This window comes from Terrapene carolina, unplaced genomic scaffold (assembly GCF_002925995.2).
Source record: "Terrapene carolina triunguis isolate 2854851 unplaced genomic scaffold, T_m_triunguis-2.0 Scaffold111, whole genome shotgun sequence".
NCBI lineage: Eukaryota > Metazoa > Chordata > Testudines > Emydidae > Terrapene > Terrapene triunguis.
This window is the reverse complement of record NW_020664462.1, coordinates 4,523,273-4,546,676: the sequence shown is the minus strand read 5'-3', so window position 1 is coordinate 4,546,676 and position 23,404 is coordinate 4,523,273. Positions and strand designations below refer to the sequence as shown.

Below are 23,404 nucleotides of genomic sequence, written 5' to 3'. Positions count from 1 at the left end.
CTTGGCCTGCCGAGCACCTCTAGATGGAGGTGTGATGGAAGGGACCCAATTTGGTCCATTTATGGGGCTGGCAACTGCAGGGGCAGATTCTTGCAAAGTGAGTGAGAGCAAAACATGGACTCGCACAATGCATATTGTTGCTGGCTTTTTTATTTTTTCCCCCTGGGGGGTGGGGGAGAGCCAGTTTCTTTAGGGTAGAACCTCACTGTAAGAAAAGTGGCAGAAGAACCATACTGTAAAATCGTTTCAGACAACTCTAAGGAACAGTCCTGTGAGGTGGATCATGGGTAACCTTGTGATAGGGCTTTCTCATCTGCAGTCTCACCCCTTCCAATCGACACACACGGCCCATTCAACTCATAATCTTGATGTAACAAAATAACCTTGTGGCCTCTGTATTTGGGTTGATCTAATTTGGGATGGCAACAGTTCCTGAATCAACGGCTTTGGGCTATTTTAGGTGGTGACAATCTGCCATTGGCACCACTGAAGGAATTTACAAGTAGCAAGCTAATTATGTAAATGTCCACTGTCCACTTGTTAAGATCTTAATTTTCCCTAATCTGATTGGAACTTGTTATGTTTAACACTTGGTTGATTCTTTTTGTGGGGTGGAGGTTAACTTAATACATTGGATACATAATCAATACAGGAAGGAAATGCTTGTCTTAATACACCGGTCTGCATGATTTTTGGATAATGGATCCTTTTTATTTTGACTAATCTGTGTAAAGTGCTGTGAGCCTGTAAAGTACTGAGCAACTGCTCAGTGCTGAGACACTCATCCGCCTCAATTTGTTCATTCCACTCACAGGCCCCAATTGAAACTGGGGCTCTTTGTACAAACCTGCCAAGTAAGCGACAGCCCCTGCCCCCAAAGAGATCTGTTTAGATCTTTGAGAGACAAAAGGTAGGAAAAAGGGAGTGTTATCCCTATTTTACAGATGGGGGGGGGGGGGGGGGGGGAAATGATGCACAGATAAACCTGATTTCTCGGCCCCCCCCCTCCCCCCCAAACATGCTGAGCACAGCAGCTCCCATGGAAGTCCATGACCAGTCCAGCTGCAAGCACTTACCCTCTCTTGAAAGTCCTACCATAGGTGACATGCCCAAGGTTGCACGGGAAATATCTTAACACGTCAATCACATTCCTTACTTTCACTGCCCTCCTCAGGTAAGAAGGGCAGGAGTGGGTTTCTTGTGGTGACGGCCAGGATCCAGGGGTCAGGAGGACTGACCGCTTCAGTACCAAGCTTTACCATGGACTTAGTGGAGGGGCCTTGGCAAATTGTTTCACCTCCCTTTGCCTTCGAGGCATGGAACTCAGTCCAATCAGTGGAGCTACTGGCATGCTTAAAGCTGGGCATGTGCTCCAGCACCTTGGCTGAATCAGGGTCTTGGTGTTGCCTTGCATCCATCTGTTTGGCTGCGCAGGACTCAACATAAGCTCAGGTCTGGATCTGATTTGGTCTCACTCTAGTTGCCATGATCCCGTGAGTACACACACACACTCCCATGGGTATACCCAACCCCACGGCAATCCATGTTTCTCTAGCTCCATCAGTATATCTATTCAAATATCACTGCCCATCTACACAGGTGACTATTCCTGTTAAAGCCGCACATGTGGTTCTTGTAAGCTGTTCAGTTCCATCACACTCTTGGCTGCGGGGGGCGAGGGAGCTGTGGGCTGGGATGTCCTCCTACATTTTGCTGCTACTTAGGGCTTGTCTATACTGCCCGCCAGATCGGCAGGCAGCAATCAATCCAGCAGGGGTCAATTTATCACATCTAGTCTAGACGCGATAAATCGAGCGCCCTCCCGTCGACTCTGGTACTCCACCAGAGCGAGAGGCAGAGTCGACGGGGGAGCGTCAGCTGTCGACTCACCGCAGTGAAGACACCGTGGTGAGTAGATCGAAGTACATCGACTTCGGCTAAGTTGCGTAACTTAGATTTCCCTCCCCGTCCCCCACCAGTGTAGACCAGGCCTTAGGATTGGGAGCACTAGCTAGGACTCTCTCTGAGTAGCTGCTGAACTCCACATCTGTCTCTTGGAAGGAAGACTGCACGCAACACAAAGCACTTGCTTTCCTCCTTCAACGCAAGAGGTGTCCACACCAAAAGTTAAACCACAGGGCAGTTCAAGAGCCACTTATCCATTGCTCTCCTCCCTGGCTCAGATTGATTTCCCCTGCTACTTCTCCAGAAGGCTGCAAATGGATTCGTATATAGGTTGTTACACCACCCTCATGACCAGAGTAGATGAGCACCTTCCAATAGTGGATTAAGAACTGTGGTGAATATCTTGTCACATTGTTTGTAGTATGGCTGTAGCTGTGTCAGTCCCAGGATACTCGATAGACAATGTGGGTAAGAATTTTTTTTTTTACACTGGACCAACTTCTGTTGGTGAAAAATGCTTTTGATGGAGCCCTTCAGCTCTGTATAGCTCAAAAGCTTATCTTTCACCAACAGAAGTTGGTCCAATAAAAGAGATCACCTTGCCCACCTTCTCTCTCTAGTCTGTCAGAGTTCCTACTTTCTTTCTTTATCTTTCTATGCAGAGGGTTGTGTGTACACTGAAGTGGTGTCTTGATAGGGTTGTGTGTGGTGTGATTTTTTTTTTTTATATATTATTGTAATGCTGCTCTTTGTTAGAAGGCAGGTTGAAATGCACCTTACACTTGAAGCCAAAAGTTGTGAGGGCTGCAATGGTCCTTAGTTCCTGAGTGAGTTCATTCCACAATCCAGGACTGGCCCCAAGAAAACTCTGCTTCCTGCACAATACTTAACCTAATGAAGGAATCTCTTAGAGCAGTGGGCCAGGTCTTCAGTTGGTATTAATCTGTAGCTCCATTGACTAAATCGGCTTTGCTTATGTAGCGCTTGCCCAGAAACAGTAGGGTGCATATCACTTGTTATATACAATTGTTAGTAATAACGCTTCCACTGATTAGCTTCAAAAGCTTGTAAATACCCCTTCAAGGGAGACTGGTGTATCAGAGCCTCTTAATTTCCTCATCTCCTAACTGACAAAGGACAGAACCAGCCACTACACTTGTAACTCATTCTCTTCTCCGGTTCAGTAAGAAAAGCCTATACCATCCCAGAGGCATAATCCCCGTTCATGCATCCTGGTTTCTCCAGTGCCCGATAAGTTTGTTTTTTCACCTGTTCAGTTTTTAAACCTGCCTCCAGGATAATATGACACTAAAGCCAGTGGCTGAGTGAAATAGCTATCGCTGCTGTGCGGCAGAGGAATTGCAGAGCTGTAAACTGCTCCCAAAATAGAGCAGATGATGTGTCAAACTGCCCAACCATCCGAATACTCTACGATCTGATAGCTGTGGACTGTAAAATGGGGATGGGTGAACTGTTTGGAGGAGCTGGGGTGGGATGGGAACTAACGCACCTTCTGCTTAGCTGTGCGCACTAAGGCTAAAACCTTTCCTGACGGTTATGAAATGTTTGGATGAACCCTATTGAGTCTTATCTCTCCTCTCCACTTGTGAAACACAAGTGCCAAATACAAGAAGAGAGGCTGTTCTCCAAGTATTTCTGGCCCCACCAAAACCAGGGGTACTAGCTTAGAAAGCTCCCTCTGTCTAACTTTGCTTTTGTGGAAGATTCAAATAAGCACCAAGAGCCAAAGCTTGAGACTTCCATATTACCATAAACTCATCTTATTTAAATGATCGTGCTCTAAACACACTACTTAATATCTCTGGGCAATTAAGGAAACTGTTGCCTTTTGCCACAAGGAGTCTTCCCTCTGCAAATCTTTGGCTGATCCAGGGCTATATAACTCTCTCTCTGCATCTGAATGAAAGCAGGATTTATTGGACATGCAGGATTGGGGGAGCATGGAAAGGGAGAGGCCAGTGCTTTGCATAACATCCATCACAGAGCTGTTAAATTTGGGAGGCAAGGCTTAACAAAAGGCTGGCTGAGGTGTTGGGGAGACAAATGAGTGATTCATTACAAAGTCAGATGTGTTCTTTGGCACTGGAGTGGACAGCCGAGACTGACATTAACACATGGCGTGCTTCGCGGATTATTGGAGCTGTGCCGCAAGTGCCTTTGTCCTGAAGAATTGAGGGCTAGCTTGAGTCGTAGAGAAATATTTTGGAAATAGAGCAGAACTGCCACCATTATAGTGCCTAAATCCAGTGTATTCTGTAATCCAAGTAGAAGTGACTCCCCTCAGTGTCTCAGTAACAACCGGGTCCTAATAACCAAAAACCCTTTGGCTGTGCCCTTAATATTAACAGGAGGACCACGTGAAAATAACCATAGGCAACACCTAGCACCTTGACAGGTGACTAAAGTGGGGGCAGCTCCTTTACAGATGAGGTGGCTTATCAGAGGTCACCCAATGAATTGGTAGCAAAGGTTACAAAGAGCATCTAGGTCTTCTGCGTGATGAGGATTGGGAGTCAGAGCAAGAAGGGTATCGTAAAGCATCTGTGAGTAAGTCAGTCACTCCCTCTGCAGGGCTAAGGAGGGTAGAGACTTTTTTTATAACAGTAAAGTCCACATGGCTCCAGGCAAGCTTGTGGCATTCCACTGTGCCTTGTGTATCAACGCTTTCTTGTGAAGTAGCGGGTGGGCCAGAGATGCCAGGTGCAGACCTGGATAGGGTGGGGGTTGATTTTGGCCTCTCTTTAAAGGACCCTTGCTCATGTCCTTTGTACCTGCTGTGTCCACTTTTGGAGAAGAATTGAAATTTCAGGTGCCTTTATTTTACACCTGAAACTACTAAGCGTGGAAAGTTCTTGGACTAAAATCTCAAGTGGACTATATTGATGACATTCTATTGTCAATGGAGAAGCACTGGCTTACGCCAACAGATAACCTAGCCCAGGGCTGTACACTGTTGCTGCTGTAATGACTACTCAGTCTTGTGCGTAAGATCTCTGGCCCCAACCCTCACCTCAGCCTTGCCTTCTCTTGCTGACTCAAAGGGGGGCGAGGAGGGGACATCCAGTACTTGAACTGTCAGAACTCGTAGCGGTCTCTTGTCCTAGCTTCTGCTGCAGCTATCTCCCACCCCTTCTTGGTCTGCTGAAAATTGCAGCTAATTCTGGAGCCTCTGTCCCCAACAGTGGGGCACTGAAGGGGTTAAACTCCCCACCCCCCCCGCCTTTTTTCTCTCCTTCCACTGCTTTTTTTTTCCTCATGCCTCCCTGTACCAACACTCCACAGCTACGCTTTGCCTACGATCTAGTGGGACCCATGCCAGAAGGAATGACATGAAGCCAAAAAAACTAGTCAGTAGAATAATTAACAGTCCTGGGTTGCTAAGAATTCTCCGGGAGGGTGGAGAGGGGGTTATCCATGAAGCGGCGCAGCCAATGCGGGTGAGAGGGGGAAGGCTGAGGCGAGAAGAACTCCTGGCACAAACTGCGGAGGGTGAAGCTAATGCTGTCTTAAATTTGTGAGTGAAAGCTCCCTGGCCCACGCATTCCACTGGCACCAGAGTTCACCAGCAGGTTTTAAGTTGAGTAAAAATCCTCCATAAATCTAGCTGATGGTTGTCTCATTCCTGAGAGGATGAAGGGGGAGGGGGGGCAAAACCCAGCTTGCTTACAGTCAAAATGGGTTGTTCCAGGGGAATTAGGTCACTGGGAGCTCGGGGTGCCAAGCTACCCAGAAGCTCCCAAACGAGGGAGTGAATGTAATCATCGAAAAACAGAAGAATGCGGCAGTGGTTCCAAAGCCGACATGTGGCAGGGAACTGGTCAACCCTCTGGTATGAGCCACACTAGAGGCAAGAGAATGTTGAAAAGACCAGTAGCTAGCTGTCTCAATTTCCAGATTGGTTTAGACCTCTAAAGCACCTAACACCATAAACTCTAAGTGGCCTAGGATCTGTCTACCTGCGATGCCCCCTTCTGTGGTAGTGTGGCACAGGGTGAAATCAGCAGGGTCTTTCCACCTAGCTCTCCCTTAGTTTATAACTGAGGGAGCTGCTGACAGGATGCTCTTGAGGCATGGTGCTTGACTTGCACTGAGACACCCAGAAGGCCAACACATCTGGGCTGAGGTTTGGAGGGAATCTTATTGTGGCATGGGGGTAAAGTGGGTTTTTGTTTTGGTTTTTGTTTTGTGGTAGCCAAAGTGGTGGTGGGGGGAACTTCACTGTTGTGCTGAAGTTCAGAGACTGGTGGAAGTTTGCAACTTGTTTACTTTTTGTGGTGATGGATGTCTTGATGGCTTTTTGGTCCAAGTTGGATTGAGCATCAAAAGTCGGGTATCAGCATCTCCTGTTCTATAAATTGGAATCTATTGAACACACTAGCTGGATGGCTACTTCTGGAAATCTGAAATAACTTAATGGGAGATTCCCCATGACTTTTATTGGTAAAACCAAAAACCTCTTCAGTGGAACTTTGAGGTCTACAACAGAGCTATGTTGGATTCCTCTTTATGGACTCTAAATAGCCTACTGGTTACAATTCACTGTCTTATTTTCTGTAAGCATTGGACCAGTGAAAGTGTGGTGACTGCTTCATGAATTACTGGCCTTCAAAGACTAGACCGGGCATCAAACCAATGTCCAGATTAATCTCCATTGAAGTCTGTGGAATTGTCCCAGAGAGGAATTGGACCCATTATACTCCAAATAGTGTTTCTACTTTGTAGGAGGGGACATGGTGTGGGCCCAAGTTAGGAAAGTTATGGGGAGGAGGGGAAAATCCCAATTTGGAATTGCCAGAAAGATGGAAGGAAAAGGACATCAGATCTGTTGTTCCACATGGTCCAGTCTGAACTAGTGTCTGGCTTCCTTCACTTGAGTCATTGGGCTATGACATACACTCATACTAGATACAGTAGAGTCATGCCTCAAAGCATTTTTGGAAGAAAGGAGAAGGTCAGAAGGCAAAGAGGGGCTGGTATAGGCAGTAGAACTGCAGGCAAAGTAGTCGTAAAAAGGGAAGATCTCAATTGGGGAGTGTTGTACAGATTTACCCTTGAGGAAATCATTTGGAAGAGGAGAGTGGCATGGTGGATTTCACCAGGCCTGGCATTCTAGGCAGATATAGCAGAGCAATTTTCTTGCAGTGATGTGGCTCTGCTTGGCTGTGGCAGGGCTTAGGCAACTCCTGATTTTGTCAAACTGGGAGTGCACTCACTGGCTTTTGCAGAGACCCTGCCCCTCTCGTCCTGCTTTGACTGATCACAAAAAAATCCTCTTGCTAGGTAGGGAACTAAAAGCTTTGGCTTAGAGCCTGTCTAAAACCAGGGATCATTGGGGGAGGGGGGTAGCATCTATCTAGAAGTTCAGGCAAATCCATATTGCCACAAACACACAGCTGCCTAGGGACTTTGTTGCTGTCCATGTGGGGCACACTATGCTAAGCTGGACATTTTAGTGAGAGCAGGGCAGGATCTTGACTATTAAAGCATGGATCACTGCAATTTGATCTTGGAGGGAAACTTTTTCGCCTCGTAGGGCTGGGCACAACTGAGCATCCAGGGTAGTACCCCTTGCCAACAGTTTATTGCAATATTTAAAGTAGGTATAATGCCGGCGTCTCTTTCAAAAGGGAAGCGACTAGTTTTAATGGTTCCCAACTAAGCACTGTATTTTGCAGTCGGATGCAGACTGAATGGTGAAATGACTAATAGAAGTCCACCTTCAGTGTTAGAAATTGCTCCCACCAACAATAACCCCAGCTCCTCCCATGAGGTGTTGCTCAGGGAACACCACCCCCATCATATGCACCCTAGACTTTTTGCTGGAATTCTCTCTATTGTTCAGAGGCCCCAACCAAGTTTGGGACCCCATTGTGCCAGGTGCTGGAGAGAGGCACAGTAAAAGTCCTGTCTAAAAAGACATGACTGGCAAAGGGTGGGATGGGGCATAGTAGGGTGAAGTGACTTGCTCAATGTCCCAGCAGGCAGCGTGGAATAGAACCCAGGTCGCTGACTCCCAGTGCCTGACCCACTTGCCCCCTCTCCCTCTTAGGGACCAAAAGTAACTTTTTTAGAGCCACCTGACTGATAAACAAGCAGTCGGGCTCAATCCAGGCCTTAGTGGATGGGCATTTTTCCCCTCAAGCCAAAAGAACACAATCGCAGTAGCCTCCTAGATGGCAGTTTCATCACTAAAGCCAAGGATTTGGGGCGTGGGGGGGAGGGAAGAGTAAGTGCACTTCCCTCACCCCTACAGAGCCCCAGACTCCTTGGCAGGAACAGCTCAGCCTCTGTGCAGAGCTGAGAGGGCATCGGACTCTGACCCCATGGCCTCACAAGACCTCACTCAGCCTAGGTTGCATAAAAGGGCTTGATGGATTATAAGGGTTCCATGCCGTGGCAGCTCTAAGCCAGTATTTCAGGCACCGGCACGGACTCTCCCTGGCGCTGTGCGCGTGTGTGTTGATGGCACTCTCTTGAAAATGCCACCTCAGCCCTTTGAACTGTCACAGTAAAGTCCTGATACTGCTAGGTTGGTGCCCCTGCTGGAATGGGCATAGGTCTCATGCCAAAGATACACATTACTCTGCATCATTTGCTCCACAGGAATTCTTCATCGGGAAGAAGGGTTCTGTTTAACAGCTAGGAGAGGCACACTTCATTTTACTTGTTTTCTCCCCTCCCCTCCCCTCCCCTCCCCTTTTGGTTTTTTTGCCTGAATGGGACAGGCCTTTGTTGGCCAAGAAGCAGCAACTGCTACTGACCCTGTAAACTTGCTTTGGTTTTATAACCTGTTCTCTTGCTTTGGCCTCAAGCAGACCTGAACCCAAAAAGCCATGAAGCTGGGTTGGGTGACAAACGTCCATTACTTGCTTATCATGCTTGTTGGATGAGTCTTTGCTCACTGAACTGAGCATAATGGGGGGGGGGGGGGGGGGGGGAGAGTTTTTTCTGACGCCTAGGCCTGGTTGCCACTTACATTTTAAGTTGGCGTAGCTCAGGGATGTGGAGAGAAATCTATACCCCAGAACCCTGTGGCTCTAACCAACTAACCCCAGGTGTAGACCTAGCTTTCCTTGGCCTAGCTACCATTGCTTAAGGAGGTGGAGTTACTCCAGTTCTGGAAAAAGCACTTATGTTGCAGGGTTATAGCTACAGTGCTGCTGTAGCCCCTGTAGTGTAGACAAGCCCTTAAGGTCAGAAGTAACTTCTGACGGGTATGGAGGGAAGTGATGCCAAAGCCTGGGCTACTAAGCAAAGAGAAGGGCCAGCAAGCAGGCTGAAATCCAAAGAGTGGACTTGAAGAATTATTTTTTCCCCCCTACTCACTAGAGCTGGTCCTTTCATGGTCAGGACTCTGAGCTAATGAGCTGTTATACTTTCATGGTGGACAGTTTCCATCTTCTGAGGTGTCAATCTGGCACCTTTCTGTAAAATTTTATTAAGGGGTGAGCAGGAACCAGTGGCAATGGTGGAAACCTATGAACGAGAGTGGCTTAAATTACCTTTTTTTGAAAACGGTGTCTTTGTGGAAAAACTGCTAGTTTTTGGAATACTTTCACACCCTTAATTGTTTTTTAATTGCTTTTTGATATTTTTCACTTATCAGTGTCCCCCCCCCTTATTTCTTTTTGTCCCCTTTTTTCCTTTAGCCATTTAAAAAAATAGTAATCCCAATACTTCAAAAGTGGCCAAGGGTTTGAGGGGAGAACCATAAACAACATCAGCAAAACAATTGGGTCCATTTTTGAATGCCACAGAAGGAGAACATTGACTTCTATGAAGTGGCTTCAGTCAACTCTGCTGGGTGTGGGGGCTCAGGTCGGGACTTGGAATACAAATCTATTTGTAAAGAAATGTCTTGGCGTTCCAGCATGCCAGCTATTGGCTGGGGGTTGATTGCCTGCATGGTAGGGAGAATCCCTATGTATAACATGGAATTCCTCCTCAAATTAAAACAAAAGTATAACTTTTTAAGGTTCTAGAACCTTTATTTTTAATTTCGGAAGTGATGGTCCAATTTTTTTCTTCTTCCTGCCCTGTCTTTGCTGCCCTCCCCCGATGTTGGGCCCTGTTAGGGGTCTACTCTGTTGGTTTCAGAACTTGCACAGAGTACGCTTCAGTGAAGGCGAACGCCCAGCCCTGCACTCGCTCTGTGTGTGTCTGTGCAGGGCTGAAACGTTCCAGCAAGTTTTTTTCATTCTGGCTTTAGCAATTCTTCCTTTTTGGCTGGGGGAAATGCATCTTCAGGTCCCTCAAAACCCGGTATAGTGATTCCCATTGACTGGCTGCACTGGCACCTGGCCGGAAGAGGGCAGAGCCAGGAGAGCTGGCTACTGGTAGAAAAGCCAACAAACGGCTCATGCTTCCAGCAGATGTTCCTGCAGCTTCTTTACTCCCTGGGGCCGGTGCCAGCCTGGTCAGCGTCCAGCAGCCAGTCACTCGACACCGGGAACAGTATGCTGGCTTCTTTTGTTGCACATTGTATGAGTCAAGGACCTTGTACTTGAAGAAGGGGATGGGACACCTATTTTCTCCCCCCCCGCCCCTTAAAGCTCCCAAATCTCTTAACTTAGACGAACAAACCTGAAAACTAAAGCCTCTTGACTGCATCGCCTGAAGGTGGGTGAGTTATGAGAGGGGGTGGAGGGTAGGGATAGGATACAGAGGGACCTAGACAAATTAGAGGATTGGGCCAAAAGAAATCTGAGGTTCAATAAGGACAAGTGCAGAATCCTACACTTAGGAAGGAAGAATCCCATGCACTGCTACAGACTAGGGACCGAATGGCTAGGCAGCAGTTCTGCAGAAAAGGACCTGTGGGTTACAGTGGACAAGAAGCTAGATATGAGTCGACAGTGTGTCCTTGTTGCCAAGATGGCTAACGGCATTTCGGGCTGTATAAGCAGGAGCATTGCCAGCAAATCAAGGGACGTGATCATTCCCCTTTATTCAGCATTGGTGAGGCCTTATCTGGAGTACTGTGTCCAGTTTTGGGCCCTACACTACAAGAAGGATGTGGAAAAATTGGAAAGAGTCCAGCAGAGGGCAACAAAAATGATTAGTGGGCTGGAGCATGTGATTTATGAGGAGAGGCTGAGGGAACTGGGATTGTTTAGTCTGCAGAAGAGAAGGATGAGGGGGGATTTGATAGCTGCTTTCAACTACCTGAAAGGGGGTTCCAAAGAGGGTGGATCTAGACTGTTCTTCTCCATAGTACCAGATGACAGAAAAAGGAGTAATGGTCTCAAGTTGCAGTGGGGGAGGTTTAGGTTGAATATTAGGACAAACCTTTTCACTAGGAGGGTGGTGAAGCACTGGAATGGTAGTCCAAAATTTAATCACTTGAAGCATTGGGTCTAAACTGATGGTCTGTCCTTGACTGTGTGGAACTAAGGAGGTGGTGGAATCTCCTTCCTTAGAGGTTTTTAAGGTCAGGCTTGACAAAGCCCTGGCTGGGACGATTTAGTTGGGGATTAGGTTCTGCTTTGAGCAGGGAGTTGGACTAGATGACCTCTTGAGGTCCCTTCCAACCCTGAGATTCTATGATTGCAGAGCCATAATGCAGGACATGTTCTGTGTATCTCTCTCCTTTTGCCCCTGACTCCGTGAGGTAGGGCGTCTCCAGCCAGTGGCTGGCACCGGCTAGAGATGCTAGAATGTAGTTTGAGCATGGTAGCGGTCTTCTGACTAGTCCTTCTTATTTTTTATTATTTCCACCCCCCCGTGCCCCGGTCTCTTCACAGGCTGACTGGGAATGAACCTCTGACCATCCTCCCTCTGACTTCAGAAATGGAGGAAGCTGCCGTCAAGGCCCATTATAAAGTGTGCGACCGCCTGAAGCTGGAGAAGAAGCAGCGCAGGATGTGCAGGCGGGATCCAGGGGTGGCAGAGACCCTCGTGGAGGCCATCAGCATGAGTGCCCTGGAGTGCCAGTACCAGTTCCGCTTCGAACGGTGGAACTGCACCCTCGAGGGGCGCTACAGAGCCAGTCTGCTGAAGAGAGGTAAGTGAGGGGGACCAGTGGGGGGGGATTTGCTCAGCCTTCTAGAGCAATAGTTCTCAACCAGGGGTATATGTACCCCTAGAAGACCTTCCCAATCAACTCCTCTAGATATGTAGCCTGTTGTAAAATTAAGTCAATAAAAAGCACTAGCAAAGTCAGTACAAACAAATTTCATATGGACAATGACTTGTTTATACTGCTCTATATGCCATACCCTGAAATGTAAGTACAATATTTACATTCCAACTGATTATTTTATAATTGTATGGTAAAAATGAGTCCGCAGTTTTTCAGTAGTAGTGTGCTGGGACACCTCTGTAGTTTTTATGCCTGATTTTGTGAGCAATTCGTTTTTGAAGTAAGGTGACACTTGCGGGGTACACAAGAAAAACCAGATTCCTACAAGAGGTACAGAAGTCTAGAAAGGTTGAGAGCCCCTGTTCTCTAGAACATGGTGGGTCACCAAAGGGGATGTGGTAACCATGGATCCAGTTGTATGCTCACTTACACTCCAGCTACCAATTGACTTCAGTGGAGTTTCACAGATGGACTGATTGGGCTAAATTATCTGCCCTCTGTTCTGTCTCTAAACCCATAAGTTTTAACAGAGGGTAGAATTTGCCCCAATCTGCCCCCCAGACTTCTCTTTTAAGGTAAGAAACACTCTTAATAAACCACGAAACCTGGAGTGGTGCCTAAAGAGTACTCAACTTTCAGACCAAAATGCTTTGAATCTTCTCCTTAAAATGAAGGCGTAACAGCAGGATGTGCCGAACGGCTTTATTTTGTGAAAGGGAAACAAAGCACTAATGAAGGGGCATAGAGGATATGCAGAGTCAGCTTTTGCCAGGTCCTAGTGCAAAGTAAAAGTTGCAAAAGCTTCATTTCAATGAGCCCTAATTGCCCCGGCCTGGAATGGTTCTAGGTCGAGGACAACATGGATGGTTACTTTACGCTGTCTCTGTGAGCTGCTCTGTAGAGCAGAAGAGGGGAGTGAATATTAGTGGTGAGTCTTGTAACTCATCTAACCTTGTGTGAAGGGCGGGAACCAAGTCTGACTGTAATACCCCATACAAGGGAAGCTAGTTGGAAGAGGCAAAAGCCCCCTTCCTGTTTCCCTAATAGAAAATAAGATGGTGTTTTGGCAAAGTGCTTAGAGATCCCTGGGTGAAAAGTGGGGCTCTGGAAAGGCAAAAACTGCCTTTAGACTCTCAGCATCCCCTTTGAGGTGGCTGAGTAATGCTATACCCATCTTCCAGATTGAGACCCAAGAGACATTAAGGGAAAGTCATCCCATCAATGAGAGAGCTAGGAATGGAACCCAGGCATCCTGACTCCAACACTTGCTCAGTGGCATGCTGTGACATTTTGAGTCCGGCATGCAACTGTACATTTGCTTGCAAAATGACATCCTCCATGTGGCATGGCCTTGCACGTACAGTGCATGTGAGGTCACTCTGTGCAGAGGATGTCGTCATGTTCAGGGACTAGATGGAATCGTTCTGCAGGTCCGGCCAATTGTGGGTCATACAACACATGCCATGCATACACAAACGGCACAGCATTGCCTCTGCTCTAACCATGAGACACTCCTTCCTCTCTGCACCATCTTCAGGTAGTCCAAAATTTAATCACTTGAAGCGTTGGGTCTAAACTGATGGTCTGTCCTTGACTGTGTGGAACGAGGAAAGTCCTATGAAACCCTAGATGCTGAACCTGAGCTATAAGATGTTTAAAAATATCTCCGCTTGCCAGAACTACCCCTGGTTAATGGAGCTTACAGAGTACAAGCTCTTTCTTATACTGACACCTGGAGGCCACAGCCTGTTCCTTCCAGCTGAGAGCTGACTTGATGGACAGCCATTACCACATTAAAGGTGCTTCAATTTTAGCTGCCTAAAAATATGGCTTCACATAACAAATGACAACCCTGCAGGTTCCAGTAGCCTGCCTGCTGCCTCGTTGTTTCATGTTTTATTTCTTTGGAGTTCTCTGCCCTCCACAGAGGCTATAAATCCTGCAGATGTTGTGCCTGTAGCATAACATGCTGCCCTTTGAATCTTTCACTTCTCCACATGGGGAGTTCTTGGTTCCTGTCTCCTCGTTGCAAGAGCCATTACCCTGGGGCAAAGGGGAAGGTGTGTTATCTAGTCATCTGCAATTACTCAAATGTGCCAGCATGGGGATTTTTTGTGTGTGTGCGTGCTTCCTTGGAACTACTTCACCTTTGAAGGAGGAGAGAAACTTGCCTGTCTTCTCTGTATCTTGCATTCGGTCGCCAAAAGTGCCTGATCACTGAGTTGTAACTTCCAGATAAATGCTCCTTTTTTAACAATACACAGTTAAAGGGATTTCTTTTTTATTTGTTATCCTCTTTGGATGCCCTTTTTGGAGACTTGCAAGTGATCTGGAAACGGCTGAAACTGGATCGCCGTGGATGGCAGGCTCTCCAGACACTTGAGGTTAGAATGCCGGCATTGATTTAGAGTCTATTATCTTGTTACAAAATATCTTGGTGCAATCAAATAGTGCACTGCAGAGATGGCTCTAATTCTGGCCAGAGCCAAATGTCACATGAACTTGACTGAACTGGCTGAGCTGCCGGAGAGTGAGATGATACGCAGGCCGGTGGGCATTGGGAATCTGAGTCTCGAAGGATGGAGGAGGGAGAAGTGCAGAATAAGCTATTCTACCTAATGGGCTGGTTGTGAAATCCACCTAAGAGGAGCAAGCTTACACTGAAGTTTTGCCACTAAGCACTGTCGTGGCAGCATGCCAGACAAACTATCCCTTCTCACCAAATTCATTTTCAGGCAGCGTTTTGATACGCCCCATGCAGTGCACAGAGCCTGGGCTATTTTATCTGGGGCCTGTTGCGCTCACCGTGTATCCAGAGTATCATTGTGTTGACAAGGCCAAGAACTCAGATGCAAAAATGCCTGTTGCCTTTCTAGAACGTCTATTGCTGGCTGTTTCACATTGATGGTTGATGGCGTTTCCTTCAGAATCCCTAGCCACAGAAGGTATTTTTATCTCCTGTTCCAATAAGGGCTTCATGCTTTATACAGTAAGCAGGGTCTGAATGAATGCTTCCCTGACCGCTAGCTGGGAGGGGAAGAGACTATGGGTGTGTTTATGTAAATACAGTTTGCTCCTGCTCTGTTTACATATTCATCATTTACAGCTGTGTCAAAGGATCAACTTTGGCTGGTGGTGGGTACAAATGACCTTAGTACTGAATGCAGGGGTGCTGAAATATGGTTACCAATGTTGTAATTATTGTAGGAATACAGGAAAGCGGGACTGTGCTTAAACTGTCCCAAATGGGGGGGCACCCTCAGTTGAAAGAACCTCGTTAAGCAGGGGCTCGAATGTCAGAGCCCTGGGAAAGTAATAGGGGTGAAGACAGGAATTCTGGCGTTCTGGTCAGGAAGCTGCACAACCCCCCCCCAGGGGGTGGTTCTTTTACTCATGGTTTGTATTTATGAACCCTGTTTGTGGTGGTTTCCCAAATTAATGCCAAGTTACATCCCTCCTTTTATTAAGTTTCTTTTCTACACTCGGTCTGTGCTTGCGAGTGGGGAAGTATTGCCTCTCTGAGGCGCTCAGGGGTGGTGTGTAATTTTCCCAGGTTACTGGGTGGGGGCTCAAGCCATTTCTATATTGTATCCATGGAAAGGAGCCCCTAGATATTGAATCCAGCCCTGGTTGCCGCTGGCGTCACCTGACAGAAGGGTTACAATACTGGTGCAAATTCTCGCTTCTCTACTTTATGGTGTAACGTTGACAGACCTCTGGACTGAACCTGGGACCTCTGCAGCTAAATGCATGAGTCTCTACCGCCTGAGCTAAAAGCCACGTGGTCCTTAGCTAAGGCTGTTGAAGACACATTAATCTCTTAAGTGGTCTCAATGCCACTACGTGGGACAGAGCCCCACACCCAAGCGATGTGTGGGTTACAATAGCACTCTCAGCAGGGAGGCCACAATGTCCTACTCCAAAAGCACTCGCCTCTATCTAAAGAGAACCACTTCTAGCTATATAGAGCCTATGACACACACCTGAGCAGTCTGGAATCCCTCTGGTGGAGCACACTGCGTCACCCTACCAACCTAGTGAAATCTCTGCCAAATCCAGATTATCCTCTGACCCGTTCACATCCAAAAGTAAGCAGGACAAAGTTGCCACAAACCCGTATTGGAGTGTTGAATGCTCCCACTGATTTATTTTTGTACACTTGTCAGTGGCCATTGTGCATTACAGAATCTTTCCTGTGTGAAAGGGGGTCACCTTATGGCAACTGAGCACCCCTACCATGATTTGAACAAGTCTGACTTGAATACAGGTTAGCCTGCTTGAGATGCCCCAAATCATGGGGTTGTGTGATAATTCTGTGGCATGGGCAACAGTCACCTTCAGCCACCGCCCTTTGAACGTCGGGTATTGTAACACCTCTAGAGCCTAGCCTGCCTGGTACCAAGAGGAGAAACAACCATTGAATGCTGCTGTCTGTGGAATTGGGGATTTCAGTAGGTGCCATGCCTCTCTGCATTCATATGCAGGGGGGGAGGGGGAGTGGGAGGGAATGGCCCTGTGTAGAGATGTTGTTTAGCTCTGTATGGCCTGCAATAAATGAGGGGTGATGGGGTTCACCCACTGCAAGAGCACCACCTCCTGGCTAGGCAAGGCACAGCAGCTTTCTTGCCATGTGGTGCCTCCTGCTGATGATGGCCACTCTACTGCAGTGGTGGTCTCGTCCCATAATTCAGTGCTCTCTTCACAGCTCAGCCCTCTGGCTAGGTCCTACATGGTCCCCACTTCCAGGATATCAGTCTCACAGGACCAACTGTATGGAGGGCACCTCCAACAGTCCTGTGCCACTTCCCAGTGGCTGGTAGGGGAATCCCAGGCCCACCCTCTACACTGGGTTCCAGTCCAGGGACCCTATAACCAGCAGCCAACCCCTACAGTCTCCTTCCTTACTGCTGTTTCCCTGGGCTTCTTCCTACTCTGCCTTCTCAGGCGTTCTTTCCCCACAATTCCTCTGGGGTTGACCCTTCTTCCAGGGCTCATTCTTCCCCCTGAGTTTCCTCCTTCCCACTTCGTCTCTCTGACGGCAGACTGGTCTCCCTGCAGCCTTCTCCTGCTACTGCAGCTTCTCCCCCAGCTGGGCTTCATCAGCAATTAGTATTTATAAATCCCCAGGCCTCCTTTCAGAGCCTTCTGGGCCACCCTAACCCCTTCAGGGCTGGTGTGGGCTCAACACCCCATCCCATTGGGCTATGACAATATAATGCCGAGCTCCTATACAGTGCCTTCCATCGGCAGATCTCAAAGTGCTTCACAATCTCTTGTTTACCTTCCCAACACGCCAGTGATGTAGGGCAGTGCTGTTATCCCCATTGTACAGATGGGGAACTGAGGCAGAGAGACCAAGTGGCATGCCTAAGGTCACACAGGAAGTCTGTAGTAAAGCAGGAAATGAAACCTGCATCTCCCAAGTTCAAGGCTAGTACCACCAGACCATCCAGGAGGCCCTTGCTGTCAACCCGACTCTTACATAGTGCTGTGTCCCTAGAAATCCATGGATCTGGGAATGCCCTGGCAATGCTAAAACTGGTGCTGGCCCAGCACCATGTAATCTCACTCCCAAAACTACTGCTTTGAAGGCTCACACTGCTAGAAGTGATCTGGTAGTGGCCGTGCATGTCTCTGGGTGACAGACTAGCAGACGGACATCAGCCACTGTCACCCTTCGCTTGAGTTATTCACAAGATCGGGATTCTTGAGTCAGATCCAGAACAGAATTCTGGGATCTGATCTCAAACATGCAGTAGCTTTGTCTTGATAGAAGGGACCTAGGAGCCATTTCTGTCTTCATCAGCTCCTTGAGTAATCTCGAGCCAGATCACTTAACCTGTCTGTCCCTCAGTTTGTGTAAGTGTCGAGAAACTTCTTTTCAAATGGGGCAGTGTCTGTGATAATGGGCCAGCTACTGTGTAGGTCGCTCTCCTCCCTGCTCAACTGTGTCTTGGATATTCACCGTGAATAATAACGTATACCTAGTTCATTGTTTCCTTGAGCTCATGTGCTTCTGGAGCAGAAAGTTTTGTTCCTGTTCCCCACTGTAACCATTTAACGGTAAGTGGTTCTGCTGTGCAACGCAGTCATGATCATGAAGCTCTCGCTGACCTCCAATTTGTTGTATGTGGATTACTTAATGATGATGGCTTTGACTTGTTCCTCTGCCGGTCTTGGAGGCTGGGGATCTTCGCAGATGCTCCCCCACACACTCTATTTCCGTCCTCCTTCCTCTGACTCCGTCATAGGCCTGGTCTACACTTAAAACTTCTAACCATCATACCTATGCTGGTATGAGTGTGGTGCTTAACTGACCTAGCTATGCCAGTGTAAGCCCTACTGTAGATAGTTTATACCAGTATAAAAGTGTCTTTGCCAGCACAGCTTGTTTCTTAGGGAACTGGAGTGAGTTATGCCAGCAGAAGCCCTTTTTTTTTATGCCCGTATAAACTGCGTCTACACTAGGAGGGTTTGCTGGAATGGCTACACCAGCAAAAGTTTCCTCGTGTAGACAAGGCCTTAGCCACACACAGGATGAGAGCTGCAGGTTGAGTTCTGATCTGTCCTTTCTCTCCTCACTTCTCTGCCATGGAAAGATTGTTCTCTATTCTGTTCTCCAATATTTCTCCCCGTGTTGTATAAATGGCAGGTGTGGAGTAATGCTTTTGGCATGACTTATTCCCTTCAGTCCAGTCCCTTGGAGAGAACTGTGTCCAGCAAGGCAGTCCTGCTACAAAGTAACACCGTCCTCTTTTTTTCTCTTCCTTTCCTAGGTTTTAAGGAAACAGCCTTCCTTTATGCCATTTCCTCGGCCGGGCTCACCCACGCCATGGCCAAGGCCTGCAGCGCTGGGCGCATGGAGCGCTGCACCTGCGACGAGGCTCCCGATCTGGAAAACAGAGAGGCCTGGCAGTGGGGCGGTTGCGGTGACAACCTCAAGTACAGCAACAAGTTTGTCAAGGAGTTCCTAGGGAAGAAATCCAACAAGGACCTGCGAGCCAGGGTGGACTTTCACAACAACCTCGTGGGCATGAAGGTGAGAGATTGCTCCTTCCAGCTGCCCGATCTGGGTCATGTGGAAATCGGCTCTTGGGGGGGGTGAAGAGGTGATCTGGGTTAATTCACTTTGCCTTTCACCTCCCTAGAGTTGGGTCTGAATTGGAATCGGAGGAAGTCTCCCCTCCCCATCTTCTGGACTGGATCACATCTGGCAATCTCTTGATGTTAATACCATGGCCACTGCCAGGGTGCATGAGTGCCTCCCCTCAGCAGGAGCAGAATTGCATGGTGTTGCTGTCAGGACTAAGATGCCCCTGCAGAGCTTGTGCGAGAAGCTTCCCACCTTCTGCAGCAAGGGAAATTTAGCTTAGCTATTAGGATAAACTTTCTATAAACTCTGGAATAGGCTTCCAAGGGAGGGTGTGGAATCCCCATCAATGGAGGGTTTTTAAGAACAGTTTGGACACACCTGTCAGGGATGGTCTAGGTTTACTTGGTCCTGCCTCACAGAAGGGGCTGGACTAGATGGCCTCTTGAGGCCCCTTCCAGCCCTCCATTTCTATAATTAAGCATGTAGCTTAACGTGGCCAGGCTAGTTTACAGTTATCACTGAATGATGGTGGGGCAAAGATGTAGACAAGAGGCTGTTGTGTTTGACCTGGCTTTGTTCACTCTGGCTGGAGAAGCAATGCTACCCCTGTTTTGGCCACAATAAGAGCTAAACTGTGCTAGAACTTGGTGGCTAAACCCATTAGTATGGTGTGGCTGTAGCTGTTCTTTCAGGTAGAATAAGGAGCGTTCTCTGTAACCTGTTTCTTTCCGTGTGTCCATCTTGTCACTTGTACGTGGAGTCAGGCATTAATTCCCAGGGATAACAAGGAGTGCTAGGTGTGCATGTCGAGGGAAGCGTGGGAACCCTCTGCTTTGGCAGCCTCTCTATTGGCATCCCCCTCTGTGAAGGTAACAGGATAAAGGGTTAATCAATCCAGTTCAAGGTCACGTTTCTTGGCAACCTCCGTTTCATCTCTTCCTAAAGAAACTGGACATGGCTTTTTGTGCTCCAGCTTCTCCAACCATTGACTAGCACTGAAAGCTAAATCAATAGCTGAGGGCTGCTCGAAAACCAGTTGGCGCCTTTACTTTTAACTAAACCAATTTAACTAAATGGGGGAATCCCCCTGTGTGTTTCAAAATAGGGAACTCTTCATCTGAATTAGCATAAACCAACCTGAGACACTGCAATAGAGCCCCCTTTTAATATCTAAGGTACGTGTAGGACCTCTGTTACTGAAGTATCTGAGCATCTCCCAGGCTTGAATGTAGTTATCCCCTCAACACTCGTTTGAGGCACTTATCCCCATTTTACAGATTGGAAAGCCAGTGACTTGCCCATGGTCACATAGGAAGTCTATGGTGGAGACTGAAGTTGAATTCCCTGCTCAAAGTCCCAGGCTAGGGCCCTAAACATTGGGCCACAACTGCCCACACTAGGGGGGTTGCCCTGGCTTAAAGGCATCAGTTTAGTTAAACCAGTGTAGACCAGATGCATCAGTGCAGTGCACCATAGAGCCTGCTTTGGGTTGGCTTGGTGTGGGCAAGAAGACTTCTTCCTCCAATAGCTTGCCTTAGGAGATAGCCCTACCCAACACTCTCCACCCCCCCATGGACCAATACTGGAACAATCTGTTAAAGGTGCAGCACAATTTTTGGTGGTCTCTTTCCCCACTTCTCAGCAGCATGGATTGCCCCCTCCCACCCCGCACGTTACTCCCCAATCCTGGCAGAACGTATAACGGGTGCCCTGAGATACAGCAGAAGAGAACTTGGCTGGCAACAAACTCTAGTCTCCTTCCAGTCAACAGAGCAACTTCTCCATGGACAGAAGCTATCAAACGCACCATGTAGTTCTAGGTGGTGGTATTATTCTGTCACTCCATTTTTAAAAACAAAAATCCTAGTTTCTCTTGATAGAAGTTCTGACTTCACTTCTTGACACCCTCGCTGGGTCGACTGTAACTTCCCGCAAATGCTGAACTCATCACTGAGCTGGTTATGCCCGTTCGGCCTTGCGAAGTGCTTCCCATATGACCTCAATTGCTAATGAAAGGGCAAGCTTGTCTGGCGTGAGGATGAGGTAATTAGACTTCAGACCTCTCCAGCATCCTCTTTTTATTGTGAAGCATGAGCTCTGAATAGCCCACTTATTAAAAAAGCAATTTTCCCTTCCTCTGCCAAATCTACTCGAGCTCACTCAGCTATTCTCCCCACCCACCGCCCCCCGCTGAAAGAAGTCCACTCAGTAAAGCTCCATGGCTGGCAGCGAAGTGGAAGCCGCTCAGTTCTATTACAAAGCGAGACTGGACGCTCTTCCACCACCCTCTTCACCCCCTGTTTTGTAACCCATTAATGAAAAGTCAGAATGTTAGAGCACTCAATTAGTTCCACCGGGCTTGAGTAAGTGATGTTTTAATTAAATTTTCGTCCATGTTTCTCAGCAAAGTATCATTAAACATGACTTTGCAACTCTCTCTCTGGAGCGTTGCTAAATTCCTGTAATCCCACAAAGGCCTGACCTTTTTCCTGAGGCATGTTTGGTCAAACATGCCTTCCCAGTCTGAGGGGCGCTACTAGAGGGGATGCAGCTAGCCAGGGAGGGCCATTGTTCCCAGCCCTCTCTCCCTGCCTCCCAATGAGCTGAAGGGCGCAGGACTGTGGGTGATGGTCAGCTGCCTCTGCAGGGTGGTGCATTCAAAGGCCTGTTCCGCGAGGGGGTAGAGCAAAGGAGGCAGAAAAAAACAGCAAAGCAGCGAATTCTCCCTGACAAGTCTCTTTAGACAATAAATCCATCAGAACTTGTTCCCCTTCATGCAGTAATTTTAAGTTTCCTCAATTTATTTTGGAGTAACCTGAAAGGCCAGTTGAGGGATTTGGGCCTGCTGAGATTACATACGACGACTAAAGGCCTGTTTCCCAAGCCAGCCTCTGTAAGACTATAAAATGGATCCACCTTATTTCAGGTCTCTGCATCAGTGTTCTCGCTCTCTCTCTCGCTCTTCCCCCCTCCCCCCCCCCCCCCCCCCCCCCCCCGTTCATGTTTGTAAGGGCAAGAATGGGTGGGAGAATCCTACTAGAGCAGTGGTTCCCAAACTGTGTGGGGCATGCCCCATAGGGGGCATGGAGGAATGTTTTTTTGGGGGGGGTGAGATCAGGGCAGGAGCACCACCCAGCCACAGTTCTGCTCCCGGCCTGGCCTTAGTCCCTGGCCCCGGCTCAGTTCTTGGGCCCCGTTACCCGTGTCCATGCAACCCTCCCCCGAAGAGCTGTGGCCCTGCTTCTGGGGGGGGGGGTACACAATCACGGTAAAGGGGGGTGCATGACCATGAAAAGTTTGGGGACTGCTGTACTAGAGGAAGTGGCTTTAGCAGCAGGTCACCATTTTCCCCTCGAGGCCCACAGGGTTCATTGGACCCCAGTTGGTAACAACTAAGGATAGCCATGGTTTGGCTTTCAGCACGAAGGGTGTGGTTGGGGCCCCATTGTAACTGCCAAAAAAAGGAATTGGGTCAGTATCAGTAGGGAGCTCTAGGACTGAATGGTCGGGCTGGTCAGCTCTCCTGCCCCTGGAGGTCACCTCTCCATATCAGGCCTGAGGTGGAATTCTAGCCTGTCCCTCTCTGGGGTACTTCCCTGGCCCCAATCACTGGAGTATCTATCTGTCCAGACTGCGCTTTGAGGGGGAGAAGTGCTAATATCCCCATCTGTAAGATAACTGAGGCAGAGAGACGAAGTGACCTATCCAAGGTCACCTAGGACATCTGATAAAGCAGGGACTTGAACCAGGACTCCTACAGCCCAGATCGCTGCACGATCCTTCCTTTTTTCTACCTGTCTCTACTCCCTGCAGACAAGGAGATTTCATCTCCAGAGCTGTCAGGCAGCTTCTAAGGCTAAACACACACAAGGCTCTGTAACAATCACTCCTTTCAACGAGTCAAAGCATGAGACACAAGCATGTTGCATATGCAGTTCTTTAGGGGTACATATGGCTGCAAATTGTACCTGCATTTTTCCATCCACAACAAATCGCTCATGCAAAATACTGGCAGCTGGAGGGTTAATTACCTGACCTATACCTACAAATCAAACTGCTAGCAAGGCAACTGCAGGCAGAAAGATACAAGCGCACATTTTATTTTTCCAGGTTCAGATTTGCCTGGCAAAAAAACATTCTGAAAAGGAAGGCCTGAAAATGAACTTGCCACTAGAATTCTTTCCAAGTTACCCCATCAGGAAAAGTACTTAGGTCTTGCATAGTGCTTTTCCTCTTCAGAAGGGCTTACAAAAGTTAACCAAACCAGGAAGAATCTTGAAGCTAAACTTTCCCTGCAAAACACA

The 23,404-nt window shown here is 48.0% G+C and overlaps 1 protein-coding gene across 1 annotated transcript in view; it reads left to right on the top strand.

Moving 5' to 3' along the window:
* Positions 1–23,404, top strand: part of WNT9A (Wnt family member 9A) — a 64,263-nt gene that overhangs the window by 32,214 nt on the left and 8,645 nt on the right. The window contains exons 2-3 of the mRNA XM_024219617.2: positions 11,670–11,929; positions 18,784–19,046. Coding sequence (XP_024075385.1) covers positions 11,670–11,929; positions 18,784–19,046 — 523 coding nt within the window. The remainder of the gene's footprint in view (positions 1–11,669; positions 11,930–18,783; positions 19,047–23,404) is intronic.